Source organism: Hemiscyllium ocellatum, chromosome 23 (assembly GCF_020745735.1).
Source record: "Hemiscyllium ocellatum isolate sHemOce1 chromosome 23, sHemOce1.pat.X.cur, whole genome shotgun sequence".
NCBI classification, from domain to species: Eukaryota; Metazoa; Chordata; class Chondrichthyes; order Orectolobiformes; family Hemiscylliidae; genus Hemiscyllium; species Hemiscyllium ocellatum.
In genome coordinates, this window is record NC_083423.1 from 53,377,616 (window position 1) to 53,397,331 (window position 19,716).

The 19,716-nt window shown below is 42.4% G+C and overlaps 1 protein-coding gene across 1 annotated transcript in view; it reads left to right on the top strand.

The window, feature by feature from the left end:
- The first annotated feature begins 519 nt into the window (after positions 1-519).
- The window catches only part of lrmp (lymphoid-restricted membrane protein), a 164,442-nt gene continuing 145,245 nt past the window's right edge, over positions 520-19,716 (top strand). Inside the window, exons 1-5 of the mRNA XM_060843072.1 lie at positions 520-1,084; positions 1,773-1,883; positions 14,992-15,172; positions 18,122-18,195; positions 18,365-18,443. Of these exons, the coding sequence (XP_060699055.1) occupies positions 520-1,084; positions 1,773-1,883; positions 14,992-15,172; positions 18,122-18,195; positions 18,365-18,443 (1,010 nt within the window). The remainder of the gene's footprint in view (positions 1,085-1,772; positions 1,884-14,991; positions 15,173-18,121; positions 18,196-18,364; positions 18,444-19,716) is intronic.

Below are 19,716 nucleotides of genomic sequence, written 5' to 3' on the forward strand. Positions count from 1 at the left end.
TTGGCAATCTCTGAACACTCCGAAGCATTTTACAGTGACCGATAGTAAGAAACTCAGCTGCTTGCTGGCACACAACAAGCTCCCATACAGACAGCAATGTGATCAGGATCAGATCATCTATTCTTGATTAGTTGATAAATATTGACCAGAAAATGAGAGGAGCGAGCTCCTCTGGTTTTCAATAAAGGTGCAGTGGGATCATTTGCATTTATCTCTGCAGACTTTGCTTTAACATTTGTGCAGTACAGTCTGTATTTGAAGCATCAGTCTACATTTTGTAGCCTATTCTCTGGAATGGGTGTTAAATCCACCACTTTCTGATTGAGAGTTCCCACTGAGTCACAGCTGGCATTTGTACCCATGAGCACCCAGATTCAAACGTGCAACTATTTTATTGAGTAAGCATTGATGTTTCTTTGTGTGTGTGTGTGTGTGTGAGACCAAGGTTAGAAATAGGCTTGTATTTTGATTTTTGCAGATATTTCAGTGAGGTATTTCCAATCATCTTCAAACAGGGCCATGTGTAGTAAACGCCATAATCCAGTGGAGAGTATTTGCAAAAAACTTCAGACCATTCAGAAGAGGGATCAGATGTCCAACCCTGTGCTGCAAATTCCGAAATTTCGCTCCCGAAACTTTGAGAGCCCTCAGGTCAGCCTCAAGAAGAACATGGAGGTGATTCTGAGGAACAGAACAGCAGAGCATCACACAGTGGAGCAGGAAGTGAACATCGCTGTTGCAAATTGTACGCCGTCACCCAAAATCTCTACAGGTCAACCAGGAAAGCCTCCCACGGTTAGTTCTACTTACACAGTGGTCAGCTCCATTGGAGGGATGTTCTCCAAGCCACTGCATCGCTGTGGAGCTCAGAGCTGCTCCACTCCAGTTAGTGGGTGTGTGAGGGACATTACCAGTTTGAGTCAACCCCATTCGGCCATTATTAACATTGAGCACCGTATAGTGACCAGTGATGATGGGAGTGCCACATGCAGCCCAGTGAACTCCTCCAACTTTAATTTCTACACCCGCTTGCATAGAACACAGTCACCTGTAGCGAAGAAGTTATCCTTAGATGAGACAAGTGGTAAGTTGGGAAAGTTATCACATTTTATTTTAAGTATATGCGTTCACCTGAGTCGGATTTATCTCCAGCATGATTTAGACTGGAGTCCAGAATTTTTGAAATGCTAATTATTATTGCAGAACCTAGCTTACATCGAAGGGGGCACTTGCATATAAACAAGTACCTTTCACAGTCTCAATATGCCCTTTTTCAGAATTCAGTTTAACAACTTGACATGGTTGGACTTGGACACTCAACTAATTATCTAGTATCACAACTGTGACTCACTAAATATGTTGAAGTGTTTTATTTTGCTGCATTAATTTTGTTTGTGGCCCTCTGTGGTTAAATAGAGCCATAGGTTTAATTTTGCTCAAATTGTGAGATGTATTTAACCATTACTGCATGACTATATTATGAGATTCAGGTATATTTATGGTAATGATGTTTATTAATTTGAACATTTTAGTAAAGAGCTGACCTACTCAGTGTCACTGAAGCTGTTATTCTATTGAATGAGTAGTTACACTGAATTAATCACACTGTTTTCACGTTTCCAAATAAATCAACTGAAAATGTTGCCATTTAGCAAAATATATGTACAAGAATGCTCACGAACAGGATGTGGTAAACTATAAAGTTTTAAATGAGCTTCACATGTGAAGGTGACCGTGTGCGTTTTGTTCAATCTTTCCCTGTTTTTCTCAAGTAAACGAGCCTGCCATAGTAAACCGAATGGAAAATGTGGAAGAGATGAGTCTGATCTGTGAGGAAGACTTGCTGGACACCATTTTTTTTGCCTGTGACACAAAGCACAGAGGTAACCCCTTTCTGTTCTGTAACACTGCACTGTTCCCATTTATTCCTTAAAATTGGAGTCACGTGATAACATAGCTTAAGGATTGATGAACAGGCAAGAAATGGCACATTTTTTGATTTCCTATCCAATAACTAGGGGGTTCTGCAAGATTTGGGACCTTGGCTTCAACTGCTTTTAATCTAAATTATACCTTATACCTTCATCCAAGTGATTAATATATCAAACTTTGGTGATCAAGTTGGGTGAAATAAAACGAGACTGCAGAAGGATATGGATGGCTTGGGTGAGTGGACAAGAACTTTACAAGTGGAATACAAAGTGACGAATTGTGAAATTACCCACTTTTGGCAAATACAATTTTGTTTTTAAATGGTAAGAGATGGGGAAGTGTTTGCATTCAGAGGGATCTGGGTGTCTTGCTGAACAATCAGAGAAAGTTAACATTTAGGTACGTCAAATGGTGTGCTAGCTCTCATTACAAAGGGGTTAGAGTGTAAAACAGAAGACATTTTACTATAATTATGTCGCTGGGCACATCTGAAGCAGGGTATGTATTTTTTTTGGTTACTTGAAGGGGTACAACAGGAGGTTCACTAGGCTAGTAATAGAGTCAGAGATGTACAGTATGGAAACAGACCCTTTGGTCCCACTTGTCCATGCCGATCAGATATGCTAACATAATCCAGGCCCACATCCCTCCAAAACCCTTCCGATTCATGTATCCATCCAGATGCCTTTTTAAATGCTGTAGTAGTACCAGCCTCCTCTCCTCTCCTTTGGCAGCTCATACCATTCATGCACCACTATCTGCATGTAAAAGTTGCTTCTTAGGTCTCTTTTATATCTTTCCCCTCTCACCCTAAACCTATGCCCTCTAGTTCTGGACTCCCTCACCCCAGGGAAAAGGCCTTGGCTATTCACTCTGTCCACGCTCCTCATGCTTTTATAAACCTCTAAAGTCGTCCCTCAACCTCCAATGCTCTAGAGAAAACAGCTCCAACCCTCCAGCCCTAGCAACATCCTTGTCAACCTTTTCTGAACCCTTTCAATTTTCACAGCATCCTTCCGATAAGAGGTAGACCAGAATTGCATGCAATATTCCAACAATGGCCTAACCAATGTCCTGTACAGCCGCAACATGACCTCTCAACTCCTGTATTCCATATTTTGACCAATAAAGGAAAGCATACCAAATGCCGCCTTCATTACCCTATTGACCTGCGACTCTACTTTCAAGGTCTCTGTTTAACAACACTCCCCAGGAACTTGCCATTAAATGTATAAGTCTTGCTCTGATTTACTGTTCTCTAAATTAAATTCTTTGCTTTTATCTAAATTAAAATCCACCTGCCTCTCCTCAGCCCATCTGATCAAGATTCCATTGTAATCTGAGGTAACCCTCTTCACTGTCCACTAAATCTCTAATTGTGATGTCATCTGCATACTTACTACCAACATCTCCGATGATCACATACAGATCATTTATATAAATGAAGAAAGATAGTGGACCCAGCATCAATCCTTGTGGCACTCCACTGGTCACAAGCCTCCAGACTGAAAAACAACCCTCCACCACCACCCTCTGTCTTCTACCTTTTTGAGCCAGTTCTGTATCCAAATGGCTGTTCTTCCTGTATTCCATGCGATCTAACCTTGCTCACCAGTTTCCCATGGTGAACCTTGTTGAGCACCTTACTGAAGACCATATAGATCCTGATAAAGGGCTTTTGCCCGAAACATTGATTTTCCTGCTCCTCAGATCCTGCCTGACCTACTGTGCTTTTCCAGCACCACTTAATCTTAACTCCATGTACATCATGTCCACTGTTCTGCCTTCATCAATCCTCTTTGTTACTACTTCAAAAGACTCAAACAAGTTTGTCAGACATCACTTCCCACACACAGTCATGCTATCTATCCCTAATCAGTCCTTGCCTTTCCAAATACATGTACATCCTGTCCCTCAGGATTCCCTCCAACAACTTGCCCACCACAGATGTCAGGCTCACTGGTCTATAGTTCCCTGGCTTGTCCTTGCCGCCTTTCTTAAATAGTGGGACCACGTTTGCCAACCTCCAGTCATCTGGCACCTCACCTGTGACTATCGATGATAAATATATCTCAGTAAGAGCCCCAGCCGTCACTTCCCTAGCCTCCCACAGAGTTCTAGCGTGCACCTGATCAGGTCCTGGGCATTTATCCACTTTTATGTATTTCAAGACATCCAGCACCACAGCCTCTGTAATATGGACATTTTTCAAGATGTCACCATCTATTTCTCCACATTCTATATCTTCCATGTCCTTCTCCACAGAAAACATTGATGCAAAATACTCGTTTAGTATCTCCCCCATTTTCTGCAACTCCACACAAAGGCCGCCTTGCTGATCTTTGAGGGGCCCTATTCTCTCCCTAGTTACCCTTTTGTCCTTAATGTATTTATAAAAACCCTTTGGATTGTCCTTAATTCTATTTGCTGAAAAATGTGTTGCTGGAAAAGCGCAGGAGGTCAGGCAGCATCCAAGGAGCAGAAGAATCGACGTTTCGGGCATAAGCCCTTCAGGAAGGGCTTATGCCCGAAACGTCGATTCTCCTGCTCCTTAGATGCTGCCTGACCTCCTGCGCTTTTCCAGCAACACATTTTTCAGCTCTGATCTCCATCTGCCGTCCTCACTTTTTCCTACTTAATTCTATTTCCCAAAGCTATCTCATGTCCCCTTTTTTTTCCCTCCTGATTTCCCTCTTAAGTATACTCTCTGCCTTTATACTCTTCTAAGGATTCACTCGATCTATCCTGTCTATACCTGACATGCTTTCTACTTTTTCTGAAGCAAACCCTTAGTTTCTCTAGTCATCCTTTCACCCTAACAGGAATATACTTTCTCTGGACTGTTGTAATCTCATTTTCTGAAGGATTCCCATTTTCTAGTTGTTCCTTTACCTGCAAACATTTGCCCCCAATCAGCTTTTGAAAGATCTTTCCTAATACTGTCAAAATTGGCCTTCCTCCAATTTAAAACTTCAGCTTTTAGATCCTGTCTATCATTTTCCCATTGCTATTTTAACACTAATAGAATTATGGTTGCTAGCCCCAAAGTATTCCCCACTGACACCTCAGTCACCTGCCCCGCCTTATTACCTAAGAGTAGGTCAAGTTTTACACCTTCTAGTAGGTACATCCACATACTGAATCAGAAAATTGTCTTGTACACAGGTCAGAGTCAGCATGGATTTATGAAGGGGAAATCATGCTTGACTAATCTTCTGGAATCTTTTGAGGATGTAACTCTGAAGATGGATGAGGGAGATCCAGTAGATGTAGTGTACCTGGACTTTCAGAAAGCTTTTGATAAAGTCCCACGTAGGAGGTTAGTGAGCAAATTAGGGCGCATGGCATTGGAAGCAAAGTACCAACTTGGATTGAAAGTTGGTTGGCTGATAGGAAACACTAGTGATAAATGGCTCCATTTCGGAATGGCAGGCAGTGACCAGTGGGGTACCGCAGAGATCAGTACTGGGACCGCAGATTTTTATAATATATGTTAGTGATATAGATGATATTAGCAATAACATTAGCAAATTTGCTGATGATACTAAGCTGAGTGGCAGGGTGAAATGTGATGAGGATGCTAGGAGATTACAGGGTGACCTGGACAGGTTAGGTGAGTGGTCAGATGCATGGCAGATGCAGTTTAATGTGGATAAATGCATGGTTATCCACTTTGGTGGCAAGAACAGGAAGGCAGATTACTACCTAAATGGATTCCATTTAGGTAAAGGGGCAGTACAAAGAGATCTGGGTGTTCTTGTACACCAGTCAATGAAGGTAAGCATGCAGGTACAGCAGGTAGTGAAGAAGGCTAATAGCATGCTGGCCTTCATAACAAGAGGGATTGAGTATAGAAGCAAAGAGGTTCTTCTGCAGCTGTACAGGGCCCTGGTGAGACCACACCTGGAGTACTGTGTGCAGTTCTGGTCTCCAAATTTGAGGAAAGACATTCTGGCTATTGAGGGAGGCAGCGTAGGTTCACGAGGTCAATTCCTGGAATGGCAGGACTACCTTACACTGAAAGACTGGACCGACTGGGCTTGTATACCCTTGAGTTTAGAAGTCTGAGGGGGGATCGGATTGAGACATATAAGATTATTAAAGGATTGGACACTCTGGCAGCAGGAAACATGTTTCCGCTGATGGGTGAGTGCCGAACCAGAGGACAGAGCTTAAAAATACGGGGTAGACCATTTAGGACAGAGATGAGGAGAAACTTCTTCACCCAGAGAGTGGTGGCTGTGTGGAATGCTCTGCCCCAGAGGGCAGTGGAGGCCCAGTCTCTGGATTCATTTAAGAAAGAGTTGGATAGAGCTCTCAAGAATAGTGGAATCAAGGGTTATGGAGATAAGGCAGGAACAGGATACTGATTAAAGATGATCAGCCATGATCATATTGAATGGTGGTGGAGGCTTGAAGGGCAGAATGGCCTACTCCTGCACCTATTGTCTATTAACAAATTCCTCTCCATCTAAACCCTAATATGATGGCAGTCCCAGACAATGTTTGGAAAGTTAACATCCCATACCATAATCATCCAATTATTCTTACAGATAACTAAAATCTCCTTACAAATTTGTTTCTCAATTTCTCTCTGATTATTAGGGGGTCTATAATACAATCCCAATAAGATGATCATCACTTTATTATTTCTCCGTTCCACCCAAATAACTTGCCTGGAAATTTTTCTGGAAATATGTTCCTGTAATGCTATTCCTTATCAAAAATGCCACTCCCCCTCCTCTCTTGCCTCCCCTTCTGTCCTTCCTGTAGCATTTCTATCTTGGAACATTAAGCTGCCAGTCCTGTCCATCCCTGAGCCATGTCTCTGTAATTGCAATGATATCCCAGCCCCATGTTGCTAACCATGCCCTGAGTTCATCTGCCTTCCCTGTTAGGCCTCTTGCATTGAAATAAATGCACTTTAATTTATCAATCCTATCTTGTCCTCTGTTTTGTTCCTGCCTGCCCTGACTGTTTTGACTCTTTCCTTTTCTCAACTGTATCTGTCTGACTGATCTCTTTCCTCACTATTTTCCTGGGTCCCATTCCCCCCTTTACTCACTTAAATCCTCCCGAGCAGTTCTAGCAAATCTCCCAGCCAGTGTGTTGGTCCCCTTGCAATTTAGGTGCAATCCATCCTTCTTGTACAAGTCACTTCTACCCCAGAAGAGATTCCAATGGTCCACAAATGTGAATCCTTCTCCCGTACACCTGCTCCTCAGCCATGCATTCATCTGCTCTATCCTCCTTTTCCTGCCCTCACTAGCTTGTAGCACCGGGAGTAATCCAGATATTACTACTGTTGAGGGCCTTCTTTTTAATTCCTGCCTAACTCTCTCCTCCCTTTTTAGAATCTCATCCTTTTCCTTTCCTGGGTCGTTGGTTCCAATGTGGACAATGACCTCCTGCTGGGGCCTCTTCCCCCTTGAGAACATTCTGCACTCTCTCTGAGACATCCTTGATCCTAGCACCATGGAGGCAACACGCCATTCTGATTTTTTTTTTTGCTGCTGGCTGAAGAAATATCTGTCTGTGCCCCGGACTAGACAGTCCCCTATCACAATCGACCTCCTGGAACCCGACGTACCCTTCATTGGGATTGAGACTGGCTTTAATGTAGAAATTTGGCTTTTTGTGCTATATTCTCCTGAGGGACCATCACCCCCTACATTTTCCAAAACAGCATACTTGTTTGAAATGGGGATAGTGCAGGAGTCTTCTGTGGCTATCTGCCTATCTCTCTTACCTTTCCTGGAAGTAACCCCTCTACCTGACTGTATCGGCAGCTTTTCTCCCTTCCTATAACTGCCATCCATCACACCCCCAATTCCTGTAAATTCCTCATTGCTTCTAACTGCTGCTCCAATCAATCCATGCAATCCGATAGGATTCGCAACCAAACACACTTCCTGCAGACATAATCATCAGTAACATGGTAACTTTCTCTAAACTCCCACATTCAACAGGAAGAGCATATCACTGTTGTGGTTCCATTCGCCGAGCGGGAATTTGTGTTGCAGACGTTTCGTCCCCTGTCTAGGTGACATCCTCAGTGCTTGGGAGCCTCCTGTGAAGCGCTTCTGTGATCTTTCCTCTGGCATTTGTAATGGTTTGAATCTGCCGCTTCCGGTTGTCAGTTCCAGGGGAAGAAATGTCTGCAACACAAATTCCCAGCTCGGTGAACAGAACCACAACGAGCACCCGAGCTACAAATCTTCTCTCAAACTTTGAAGAGCATATCACTCTAATAAAGGCCATCTTTGCTGCTTCACAACCTACAGACCCAGAAAATAGCACTGTCTTTTTGCTCTAAAAAACACTGCTCCAGGCTAGCTTAGTACTTAAGGTTTATATTTTTAAAACTTAATCAAGAGACGGATCTCAATAAAACACAATCGAGAAAGAGTAAAAAATGAGGTCTGCAGATGCTGGAGATCACAGCTGCAAATGTGTTGCTGGTCAAAGCACAGCAGGTTAGGCAGCATCTCAGGAATAGAGAATTCGACGTTTCGAGCATAAGCCAGGGCTTATGCTCGAAACGTCGAATTCTCTATTCCTGAGATGCTGCCTAACCTGCTGTGCTTTGACCAGCAACACATTTGCAGCCATAATCGAGAAAGAACCCACTCTACTCATACTGTAGACTTGCACTTAAAAACTATGCCCTTATCTGTTCCTGTGCTGTGAGCTCTCCCACACAAGGTCAGCTGTGAATTTCACTATTTGAAAATTTTTCCTCGATTCACTCCGATGTCCAGAGATGCATGAACTCAAACAGCAAAGGCAGTAACTCTGCAGATTCACTGCTGTGTCAGTTAGCACTGTAGGTTTCTTTCTCTCTCCCTCACTGACCATGTGCTTACTGCCTTTTAGCTGTCTTTCTCTTTTTTTTTTAAAAAGTGCAGTTGTTTTGATCTTTTTTCCCCAAAGTTCCAAAACAATGCAACAGCAAACAAAACAGTAATTGCTGTTCCTGGAATTCAAGGAAATCACCTCCAACACCTAAAATACCTCAAAAAGCAGATCTTGCAGTCATGATTTTTTCCTGTCCGCCATCTTGGATTATCCAGAATCTTCCTGGGACAAAACCAGATTTAGTATACTCGGCCTATGTTGCCTTTGTTTAAAAGAATGAGAGGTGGATCTAATTGAACTATAACATTCCTACAGAGTTTGACAGTGTAGGTACTGAGAAAATATTTCCTCTGTCTGGCAAATCAGTAACACAGTCTCAGAATAAGGGTGTTAGCCATTTGAAATAAATGGTATCAAATAGTGGGGAAGAGGAAACTGAAAGCCATCAATCGAAGATAGTCATCGAACCGAGAACTCAGGAGGAACCTGTTGCCCAAAAAGTTGAGTGCTCGTTATCACGAGCAATCGAAATGATTAGTGTTCATCCATTTAAGGAGAATCTCGATAAGCATGTGATTAAACTGAGAATTTGAAGAAGTCAAGTCACATGACACCAGAGTATAGTCCAACAGGTTTATTTGAAATCACAAGCTTTCGGAGCACAGCCTTTCATCAAGTGAAAGAGCGAGAGAGAGAAGCGCACAGACACAGAATTTATAGGCAGAGAGATCAAAAGATCATACAAATGGTGAGTGCAGTGTTGAATAATAAGTCTGTGCAAGTGACACAGTTTTAGACCGTGAGAGTAAAGTGTCAACAGCTGAATGACAGGCGAAGGGATGATCTATAATCTGATTAAATGAGGCAGAGTGATAATTACAAAAAATTAAAAAGAAGGTGATGCTCACCGATGCGTGGCATGCTGAGGGTCTAACCAAAACAATGAGTAATCCAAAACTGTACAAACGAAGGGAGAGAGATCATAACAATTTATCAAGATGATGGTGTCAAAACAGGACAGTAGGAAGATTTTACAGCATGGTGGACTCATGTAGCGCGCCATCAACCCAAGGTCACGGTTGAAGCCATCTTTGTGGATATGGAACTTGGTAATCGGTTTCTGCTCGGTGATTCTGCATGGTTGTATATCTCTAATGTCACCTGGGAGGACGCCTACTTGTAGGTTGGAAGCTGAATGTCCTTGACTACTGAAATGTTCCCTGACTAGGAGAGCACATCGCTGTCTGTGATTGGTGCACAGTGTCCAGTCATCCATTGTCGTAGCTTCTGCATGTTCTCGCCAATATACCATGCCTTGAGGTATCCTTGCATGCCGCATATGAGGTAGATGACATTGTCAAGTCACATGAATATCTGCCATGTATGTGGTTGGTGGTGCTCCCATGTGTGGTAGTTTCCTCCTCTATGATCTGGCATGTCTTGCAGAGGTTGCTGTGGTCAATGTTGTTCTGAAGGCTGGGTAGTTTGCTGTGAATGGCTGTTTGAAGGCGTGAACTGGAGGCGTGGGGATGGTCTTGGCAAGATAGTCATGTAGACATGTTGACGGCTGCAAAGGACACGGCTTAGTCTCTCCGCTCTGGGGAAGTACTGGATGATGAAGGATATTTTATCTGCCGTATCCTGTGTTTGTCTTCTGAGGAGACTGTTACTGTTTTTCACTGTGACAAGTCAGAACTGGCGATCAATAAGTTAAGCCTTGTATCCCATTCTTATGAGGGCGTCCTTCAACATCTTTTAGGTATCCCTCGCGTCCCTCCTCATCTAGGTATGTGCAGGGCTTGTCCGTAGGGACTGGCTTCATTAATATGGTTAGGGTGGAAGCTGGAGAACTGCAGCATTGTGAGGTTGTCTGTGAGCTTGCAGTAGTGTAATTATCTCTCTGCCTCATTAATGGGATTATCGATCATCCCTTCGCTTGTTATTCAGCCTTTGATACTTTACTCTCTCTCTGTAACCTGGTTCACCTGCAGAGTCTTATTATCTAATGCTCCACTTGCACCATTTGTACAATCTTTTGATTTTCTGTCCTTTTATCTCTTTGCCTATAAATTCTGTATCTTGTGTTCTCCTCTCTCTCTCACTACAGAGGAACCTCTATTATCTATAATAGAGGTTCGATTATCCTAATTTCAGATTATCTGAGCAAGGTTCCGATGCTTGGTTAAACTGTTATCTGGCATTCAATTATCTGAACAAAAATCTCCCCGCCCATGTCCTTTGGGTAACTGAGGTTCCTCTGTGCACCTGGCGAAGGGGCTGAGTTTTGAAAGCTTGTGATTTCAAATAAACCTGTTGGACTATAACCTGGCATCATGTGAATTCTGATTTTGTCCACCCCCCAGTCCAACACCAGCACCTCCAAATCATGAGATTTTAGATGGAGAAGGATTGGAACAGACTTATGCCAGATATGTCAGTATGGAATCATTGAGCTGAATGGCTTGTTTGCATTGTATATTCTATGGGATTTGAGACTTAATGTGTCGTCATGGTAACCTACTTGGGGGGGGAGGGAGGGAGGAACAACAAATAGTTTATTTGGAACTTTGTGGTTCCCAAAATTTTGCACCATTTGGATTTTCCTTGTGGTCAGGGTCAGCAGTAAACTCTGGAAACAATTGCTGTATTTCTGTTAGAGAGCTGGCTAGAATAGCAGATATTATAGTCTAAATACTCTTGTTTTATTTTAACCTATTTTTCGAATCAACCTGTTCTCATGTGATTGCACATCTCTGCAATGGGTGGGACTTGAACCAAGGCCCCTCAGTTCAAGGGTAGGGACACTTCCACTGGCCCTCACAAGAGGGCATACTCTTGTTTCCTGAGTGCTGAGAATGTGACGTTTCAGCTCTCAATCTGCCCAGGAGAGGGCAGTGTCCTCCATGAGAAAACGATCATGACCATTAGAATATGTAGCAATTATTCCCATAGATGGGACACTCTACATTAGATGGAGAATTGGCTGTGGAGGTGACACACAGGGGAAGCATTCCATCCAGTTGTTCCCCTGTGGGCTGAGAAAGCCAAGAGATTGAATTGTGATGTTAAAGTTAGTGTTCAGATAAAGTGAATGGTAAACCTGCTTCTGATGTTTTGAAAGGTTGATAGAAAGGATTCAGGTATAAACTAACCAGTAAGTGCACGCAGTGAGTAGTTAGCATTTCCATCGACGTGAAATAGATCTGTTTTGATCTATTTGTTTCAGATTCCATTCTCCATCCACTCATAACCTTTTGATTTTCCTCTGTCCACTACGTTTAATATATTAAAATGTCCCTGTTTGCTTCAGAGGCTGAAAGTTGCAAAGTATTTCTGACCGGGAACATTTCCTTTCTCTGTCCTGAAAGGGTGATTCCCTAATTTTAAAACCCTGCCCCCCCCCCCCCCCCCCAGTTCTATACAGAGCCTCAAGGTGAAGTATCTTTTCCACATCCACCTGGTCAACATCTTATCAACGTCAGTTCCGCCCTAAACTTAGAACATTACAGGAACAGGCCCTTTGGTCCATGTCTGTGTTGACCATGATGCCATCCTAAATTAGTCCCATTTGTCTGCACATGCTCAGTATCCCTCCATTCCTTGCCCGTTCATGTATTGGTCCAATTGCCTCTATAAATGTTGCTATCTTACCTACTCTTACCACCTTCCCTGGCAGCATATTCCTGGACCTGCTCCTTGGATGCTGCCTGACATGTTGTGCTCTTCCAGCACTACACTCTTGTGTCTAATCTCTGGCATATTTCAGGACCCTACCATCCTCTGTTTAATTAAAAGAAACTTGCCTTGCATATCTTTAAACATTGCCCGCTCAAGTTTAAATGTATGCCCCGTGATATTTGACACTTCCAGCCCCCGAGAAAAAGACTCTGATTTTCTGCCTTTCATAGTTTTATATCCTTCCACCTGGTTGCCCCTTCAGCCTTCATGTTTGTCCAACCTCTCATTCTAGCTAATACAGTCCAATCCAGGCAACAAGCTGGTAAATCTCTTTTGCAAACCCTTGTGGTGATCAGAACTGCGCATGCTATTCCAAATGTGGCTGAACTAAAGGTAGCCCCTCAGTTTTCTACATCCCAGTTTTAAAAAAAAGCCCAGTATGTTCGATCTTTCCACATCACGCAACCAGCTCATTCTGGGTTATCGATCTGATAAACCATCTTTGAACCATCTCCAAAGAAATTGCATCCTTTTCTTAAATAAGGAGACCAGAACTGCGCACAGTACTCTGTGGAGTCATCAATGACTTATACAAATGAAGCACCATATCTTTATTTTAACATTCAATTCCTCTTGTAATAGAGGGTTGCAACTCACTAGCTGCCTTTATATACCCACGTACTAACTTTGAGTAATTCATGCATTAGAATGTTTGTTTAGATCCTGCTGCACTTTGGTATTATTTAGAGAATAAATGCAGTATTCCATTCTTGTTTGTTTATTTCTTCCTGCCACAGTAAATAGCTATGCATATTCCTATCTTATCCTACTAACATAACTTATTTATTGCTGGCTGCAAACTTCTGAAGTTGTCTTCACAATCTATTTTCCTGCCTATCTTTTGTGTCATCACCAAATTTAACTACCACGCTTTGGCTCCCATCATCTAAGTCATTAATTTAAATGTTGAAAAGCTGAGACCCCAGTGCAGACCTGGGAGTGACCTCACTTGTCACATCCTGCCAATCAACCAATCACCCATTTCTATTTTCCAGCCAGCCAATCTGCATTCGGAAATATCTTGTGAAATGTCTGCCACTCTATTGATTTATCCTCCAGCCTGGTATGCTCAATCACTTCAGCTGACTAAGTTTAAAATACTAGTCTTGAACCCAAACTACTGTATATACTCATGTATAGGTTGAATTTTGAAAATAATCTAACCCTAATTTCAACTTTATAAAAAACTAATACATAGGCATGAGTTTTGACGGGCTGAAATTCATGCTGCACTTTTTAACGAGATTAACTTTTGGATGTAAAGTGAACAAGGTGCTGTAAGTACCGAAAGACTTAGTCCTGGTCTGAATGAATGAGTGTGCTGTCGTAAACCAAGTAGTGTTATGAATGAACAGAGATGCAATATAGGAAACAAGGAGCAATGAATGACATTACCAGTATGGATGAATGAATGTGATATAGTTGGGTTGACTTATACACGAGAAATATGGAAAATACAAAATTTTTTTTGGCCAAAAATAAGGGGTGTACTTGTACATGGGATTGACCTATACACACGTGTGTATATATAGTACTCCCTTTCAAACTGGATGTAAAGTTCCATTATATTCTGGTCAGTACGACCTAGAGGTGCCATTAGTCTGAAGCCATTAATTGTCATGTTATACAATACAAAGTCTAATTTAACCTGCTCTCTGGTTGCTTCCAAAACATGCTGCTTTGAGAAACTGTTATGCGGGTTTCCTACGGGTGCTCCGGTTTCCCCCTACAGTCGAAAGATGTGCAGATCAGGTAAATTGGCCCGTAGTGTTAGGTGCACTAGTCAGAGGGAAAGGCCTCTGGGTGGGTTGCTCTTCGGAGGGTCGGTGTGGACTGGTCGGGCTGAGGTGGCCTGTTTCTAGAGAATTTAATCTAAAACATTCTATGAATATGTTGCGTGATAGGGCAAATAACAGCATTCAAAAGAGAATGGAATGAATACTTGAAGAAAGGATTGCAGGCAATTTGGGGGAGAAAAGCAAGGAACTGAGACTAATTGGGTTGCTCATCAAAAGACCTAGCACAGGCATGTTGGGCCAAGCAGCTTCCTCCCTGCTGTTGTACTGTTCTGATTTTAATTACCAAAGAGAGAATGGTTTTGGTGGCATTGTTGCTGTTACCACCTCTGTCTCATCCCATGGGGCAAGAGAATATCCTGACTCTCTTGACTTCTTCCCCACTTCCCACGTCTAGTGGGATCACTGAGACTGTAAGATCGCAGCAAAGTGAATAAATAATCCACTTATCCAAAGGTGCACCGGTTACCTGGATTGACCAGGCTAAATTGCTCATAGTGTTCAGGGATGTGTACGTTCGGTGCATTAGTAAGGGGTAAATGGAGAGTAATAGGGTAGGGGAATGGGTCTGGGTGGGTTGCTGTGGCCTTGTTGGGCCAAATAACCTGTTTTCACACTGTAGGGATTCTATGTAATCAAAGGGTTTGGACTGATTTGCTTTCTGCAGGGAAAGTGCCTGTTTCTATGATTGTGGACTATCTGCGACACACCACGAGCCGCAGTTCTGAGGACAGTGGCCTTGAGGATTTGTGTAACATGCTAGACCCGGATAACAAGGATGTGTCCATTGATCTGAACACCTATCGCGCAGTGATGAAAGAATGGATTGAAGACTGTAGGAGGAAAAGGTAGGAAACCGAGGGACAAATACAGCCCCTGTGACCAGTTCTGAGCCCAAGTGATGGAATATAATAAAACTCCTGGTCAGCTGTCAACTTGATTATTGGGAGGTGACAGAGCTAAGGACTAAGGAAGCCATTAGATTGCTTCTAAAATAAGAACAACACGGTGAGCTAACCTTCAGGGAAAGTGAATCTATCATCTCTACACAGTCTAGCCTGTATGTGACTCCAGTTCTACTCTTGAACAATTGGTTAGCAAAGGGGAAGTGGTCCATCAAAGCCTTACTGGGGCAGAGTGGACAAGGATTGTGGTCTCGCCAATGTTACCCGCAAATGTACTGTGCTCCATCTAGAGTGTGTGTGTTTTCTCCTTTACACCACATTGTATGTGGATAGTTTATGGTAAAAACTGTAATATGGGAATCAGTTTGACTACAGGAGCAGTTGAATGTGCTAATTGAGATTTACCTCCTGTATTGATCGTAGTGCTTTTTCACACTTTGTGAGGTTTCTATATTCAAAAAGAAATGGCTATTTATCAATAAACGAATGTGTGTACACCAGTGCTTTGAATGTCCCCTTCAGTACTGTGGTAATGCTGATTAAGATGGCTTGCTTTTTTAATAACTTTGGTCACCAACTCAAGACCAAAGCAATGTTTGTTTGCCAAGTGACAAGTTGGGATTTTGATGCTCCAGTTTGTGTGAAATTTAGGTATTTTCATGATCTTGGTTGCCTCACGGGGAAGCACAAGGTTAAATCCTCCTGGATATTTTCCTCTGAGTTACAGGGCCTTGTAACAGGTTGATGTAATGTAGCATAGAGAGTCGCGAATGTGAGAAGGTAAAAGAAGAATAAGCTAATCTTAAAATAAGATTCCTATCATTATAATTGTGGTTCAGCTCTTTAATATTTCATTAACTGAATGTGGTTATGTTGTCAACCATAATAAACAGACTTGAGAATATAACACGAGGGAAGTAGACCATTCAGCCCATTGGGTTTGCACTGCCATTCAGATCATGAGGTCATGGCTGATCTGATAATCCTCAACTCTACTTTCCTGCATTTTTCCTAGCCCTCTTGATTCCCTTACGCATTAAAAAAATCTGTCCATTTCAGCCTTCAATATGTTTAATGGTCCAGCCTCCCCAGACCTCTGTGGTAGGGAAATCAACAGATTCTCTGCTATCCAAGAAGAACAAACAGTTGTTCATGTTGTCTTGAATGGGAGACCTATTGCTCGGAGATGATTCCCTCTGGCCCTAGACTTTCAAAAATAAACATTTCTCTGTACCTGCCTTGTTAAGCTCCCCAAGAATCTTAACTTGCAATAATGTCACCTCTTGTTCATCCAAATTCCAAAGAGCACAAGCCCAATTTATTTGCCCTCTTGTCCTCAGACAGTTCCTCCATCCGTGGTATCAATCTAGTGAACCTTCTTTGGATAACCCCCATGACAGGGTACCTTTCTCTAGATAAAGGGACCAAACTGTTCAGTATTCCATCTGTGGGTTGACTAGTGCCTTACATACGTTTCGACATTTCGGGCCAGAGCCCTTCATCAGGAATCATCGTTTCCTGATGAAGGGCTCTGGCCCAAAACGTCGAATTTCCTGTTCCTTGGATGCTGCCTGACCTGCTGTGCTTTAACCAGCAGCATATTTTCAGCTCTGATCTCCAGCATCTGCAGACCTCACTTTTTACCCTTACATACATTTAACAAGGCCTCCCTAATTTCACTCCATTCCGTTTGAAATAATGGCCAATAAATGACTTCCCAGTTACCTGTTTAACCCTGATGTTAGCTTTCTGTGCTTCCTCTTGAGGACACTCAAATCCCTCTGCTGGAGCTTTCTGAAGTCTTTCTCCATTTCAATCACATTCAGTTCCATTACTCTTTCTGCCAAAGTGCGTAATCTCTCAATTTCCCACATTGGATTTCATCTGCTGAACTTTTGCGTACTCGTTTAACCTGTCTATATCCTGCTGCAGGATTTGTCACTTACAAACTTGGATGATAGAAGTGAACATACAAATGCCATGTCATTGCCAATTTGTAAGTCAATCCTCTATCTTCCACTTACAGCGAACTGTCCATCAATTCTTCTTTGTGAAGTCTTGGTCAAAAGCTCTTCAATTAGACATAACTGCATTTATTAATACTGCAGAAATGCATGTCAGCATAGTTACATTCAGGGCACATAGAGTTGCACCATAATGAACTCAAAATGTGTCAGGAGTGTTTGCGAACCTAAACAAATTCCCCATTGTGACAGTGCTGCTGTAATGTGAGCATGTTTGTGCATGAATGAGACAAGGCGACCTGAAATTAGTCCATACTGTAGCTTGAGGGTTGTTCTGTGATCCTGATTCCATTCTCAGGAATGTAGAGTGTACATATTTCCCGTTACAATTTCACCACGTTCTGTTTGTAGTTCAGGCTTGAATTTTTCATCTGTGGTATTGCAGGGTACATAACAAACCATGTTTCCTTTTCTATAAGATGCTATATGTTTTTTTTTCCAGGAACGTATTTTGCTACGTAAGCTGTAAGAAAATCTCATGTCTACATGCGTATTTTTTTTTAAATGCACATGCTGGTGTTGAACTACCTTTAAAGGCAGCACAATGGTTAGCACTGCTGCCTCCCACTAGTTCAATGCCACTTTAGGGCTTGTTGGAGTCTGTGTGGGTTTCCTCTGGGTTCTCTGGTTTCCCCTCTCAGTCCAAAGATGTGCAGATTAGGTGGATTGACCATGCTAAATTGCCCGCAGTGTTCAGGGATGTGTGCACTGGATGGATTAGCCATGGTAAATGCAGAGTCACAGGTAGTGGGGGATGGGTCTGGGTGGGATGCTCTTCAGAGGGTCAGTATGGACTTCACACAGGGGATTCTATAATAACTTACAAGGGATTGTTGCTCTGAGATGATGACGATTTCCATATTTTTAGTTTCCATGAAGAGACGCAAGAAGTTGTAAATGTTAATGAAGATGTTGTCCAACATCGTGATGGACTTCTATCAGGTAATATGTCTTTCACATTCAACCGATTATTTGCAATTTGTCATCTTGTTTTGTTTCTCTGTGCATTTTACCAGAGTCAAATTTGAGACGTTGCTTTTGTTTTGCAGTAGTTTCTAAGTGTGTTGCCGAAACCACGTTAGCTCATACAAACCTCTGCCATCTCTAACAGGAATCAAACTTTCTGATGCAACCGATGGGACTGTGGGAAGCTTGGAGGCACTTGGTGGGGAGATTTCGAAAGGAGACTTGTAAGCAACACCTAAATTAATCTCGGTGTGGGCAAGGTGCAGTTTCAATATGATTAATTATTACAATTATTCATTTAGCACATAGTGAGTACTTCCTGCAAGTATCTCACTTGTGTCCTGCCACATTGTGGTCATTGTTCATTCTCTCCAACATTTGTTTTTCTAAGAAAAAGTCTTTAGAAAAAAAAGGGCCATTATTTATCATTCTTTACTTTCCCCAACATTGATTTTTTTTTTTAAAAAAAGAATAACTCTTTAGAGTGGTGAAAGTCAACAGCATTGATGCACACGTGAGGTAGAGATGCGCACTGGGTGTATAGAGCAATAAAAAGTGACAAACAGCAGCTTACCCCAAAGCAGAAATACTGAAACATGCCCACAAAAATCTGTAAATACTCAGGTTTGATAGCAGAGAGAGAGAGAATGAATTAAGGTTTTCAACATTTTCATCAATATTGCCAATGCGTTTTCCCTAGATTTGGACCAGCATAAACCAGTTGGGCTTTTTCTAGATGCGATGAAGGGCAAATTTCTTTTGCCCAAGTGGAAACAGTGTTGCATTTAGTAGAGAATTTATTAGCCCTTCAGGGCAGCCATTGTTCTGCAGCCCAAGGAGACCTCTGGGTTGTCCATAGCAGTGCCTCTCCAACCAAAGTTGGGTAAAATGAGCTCCCCATCTCTGTTATTAATGGGTTTATTAAATTTGGTGTCAATCTTCTTTCTTCTAAAGTGTTCAATTTTTCTAGGAATATCCTGTGAAAGAAGACTTGTTCATTAGTTAGATGGAGGGCTTTAGGGTACATGTCACAAGGACGCTACTTTGTATTGAGTTGTCCCAGTCTGGGTCTAGTGACTGTGTGGCTGTGGAGAGATTGGAAATGTGAAAGCTCCATGCACTTGTCCATCCCTTTGGTCCAGTGTGGTTACATCCTGTGGAGATATGGGTCTACCGACTGCTGGAAACTAAAGGGAAGCCTTCCATTTATCAGTTGTGTTGTGTGGTGTGACCACTTCGAATGAAGTCCTCAAACTAGCAGGTATGTTCTGAGTACCCGTAAGGCATCAGCAGCAGCTGAGTTGTACTCCAAACACATCAGTAACTTGTGACCTGGCATATCCACACACCTACAGTTACCATCAAGTCAGGACCCTGGGTCAGGGAAGAGTGCGGGAGAGTCATGCTAGAAGTGGCTGCAGGTATATCTCCATGAAGCCATAATACAGAACTACCTGTATGCCAAACATAAAGTGATGACGCTATAGGCAATTCCAC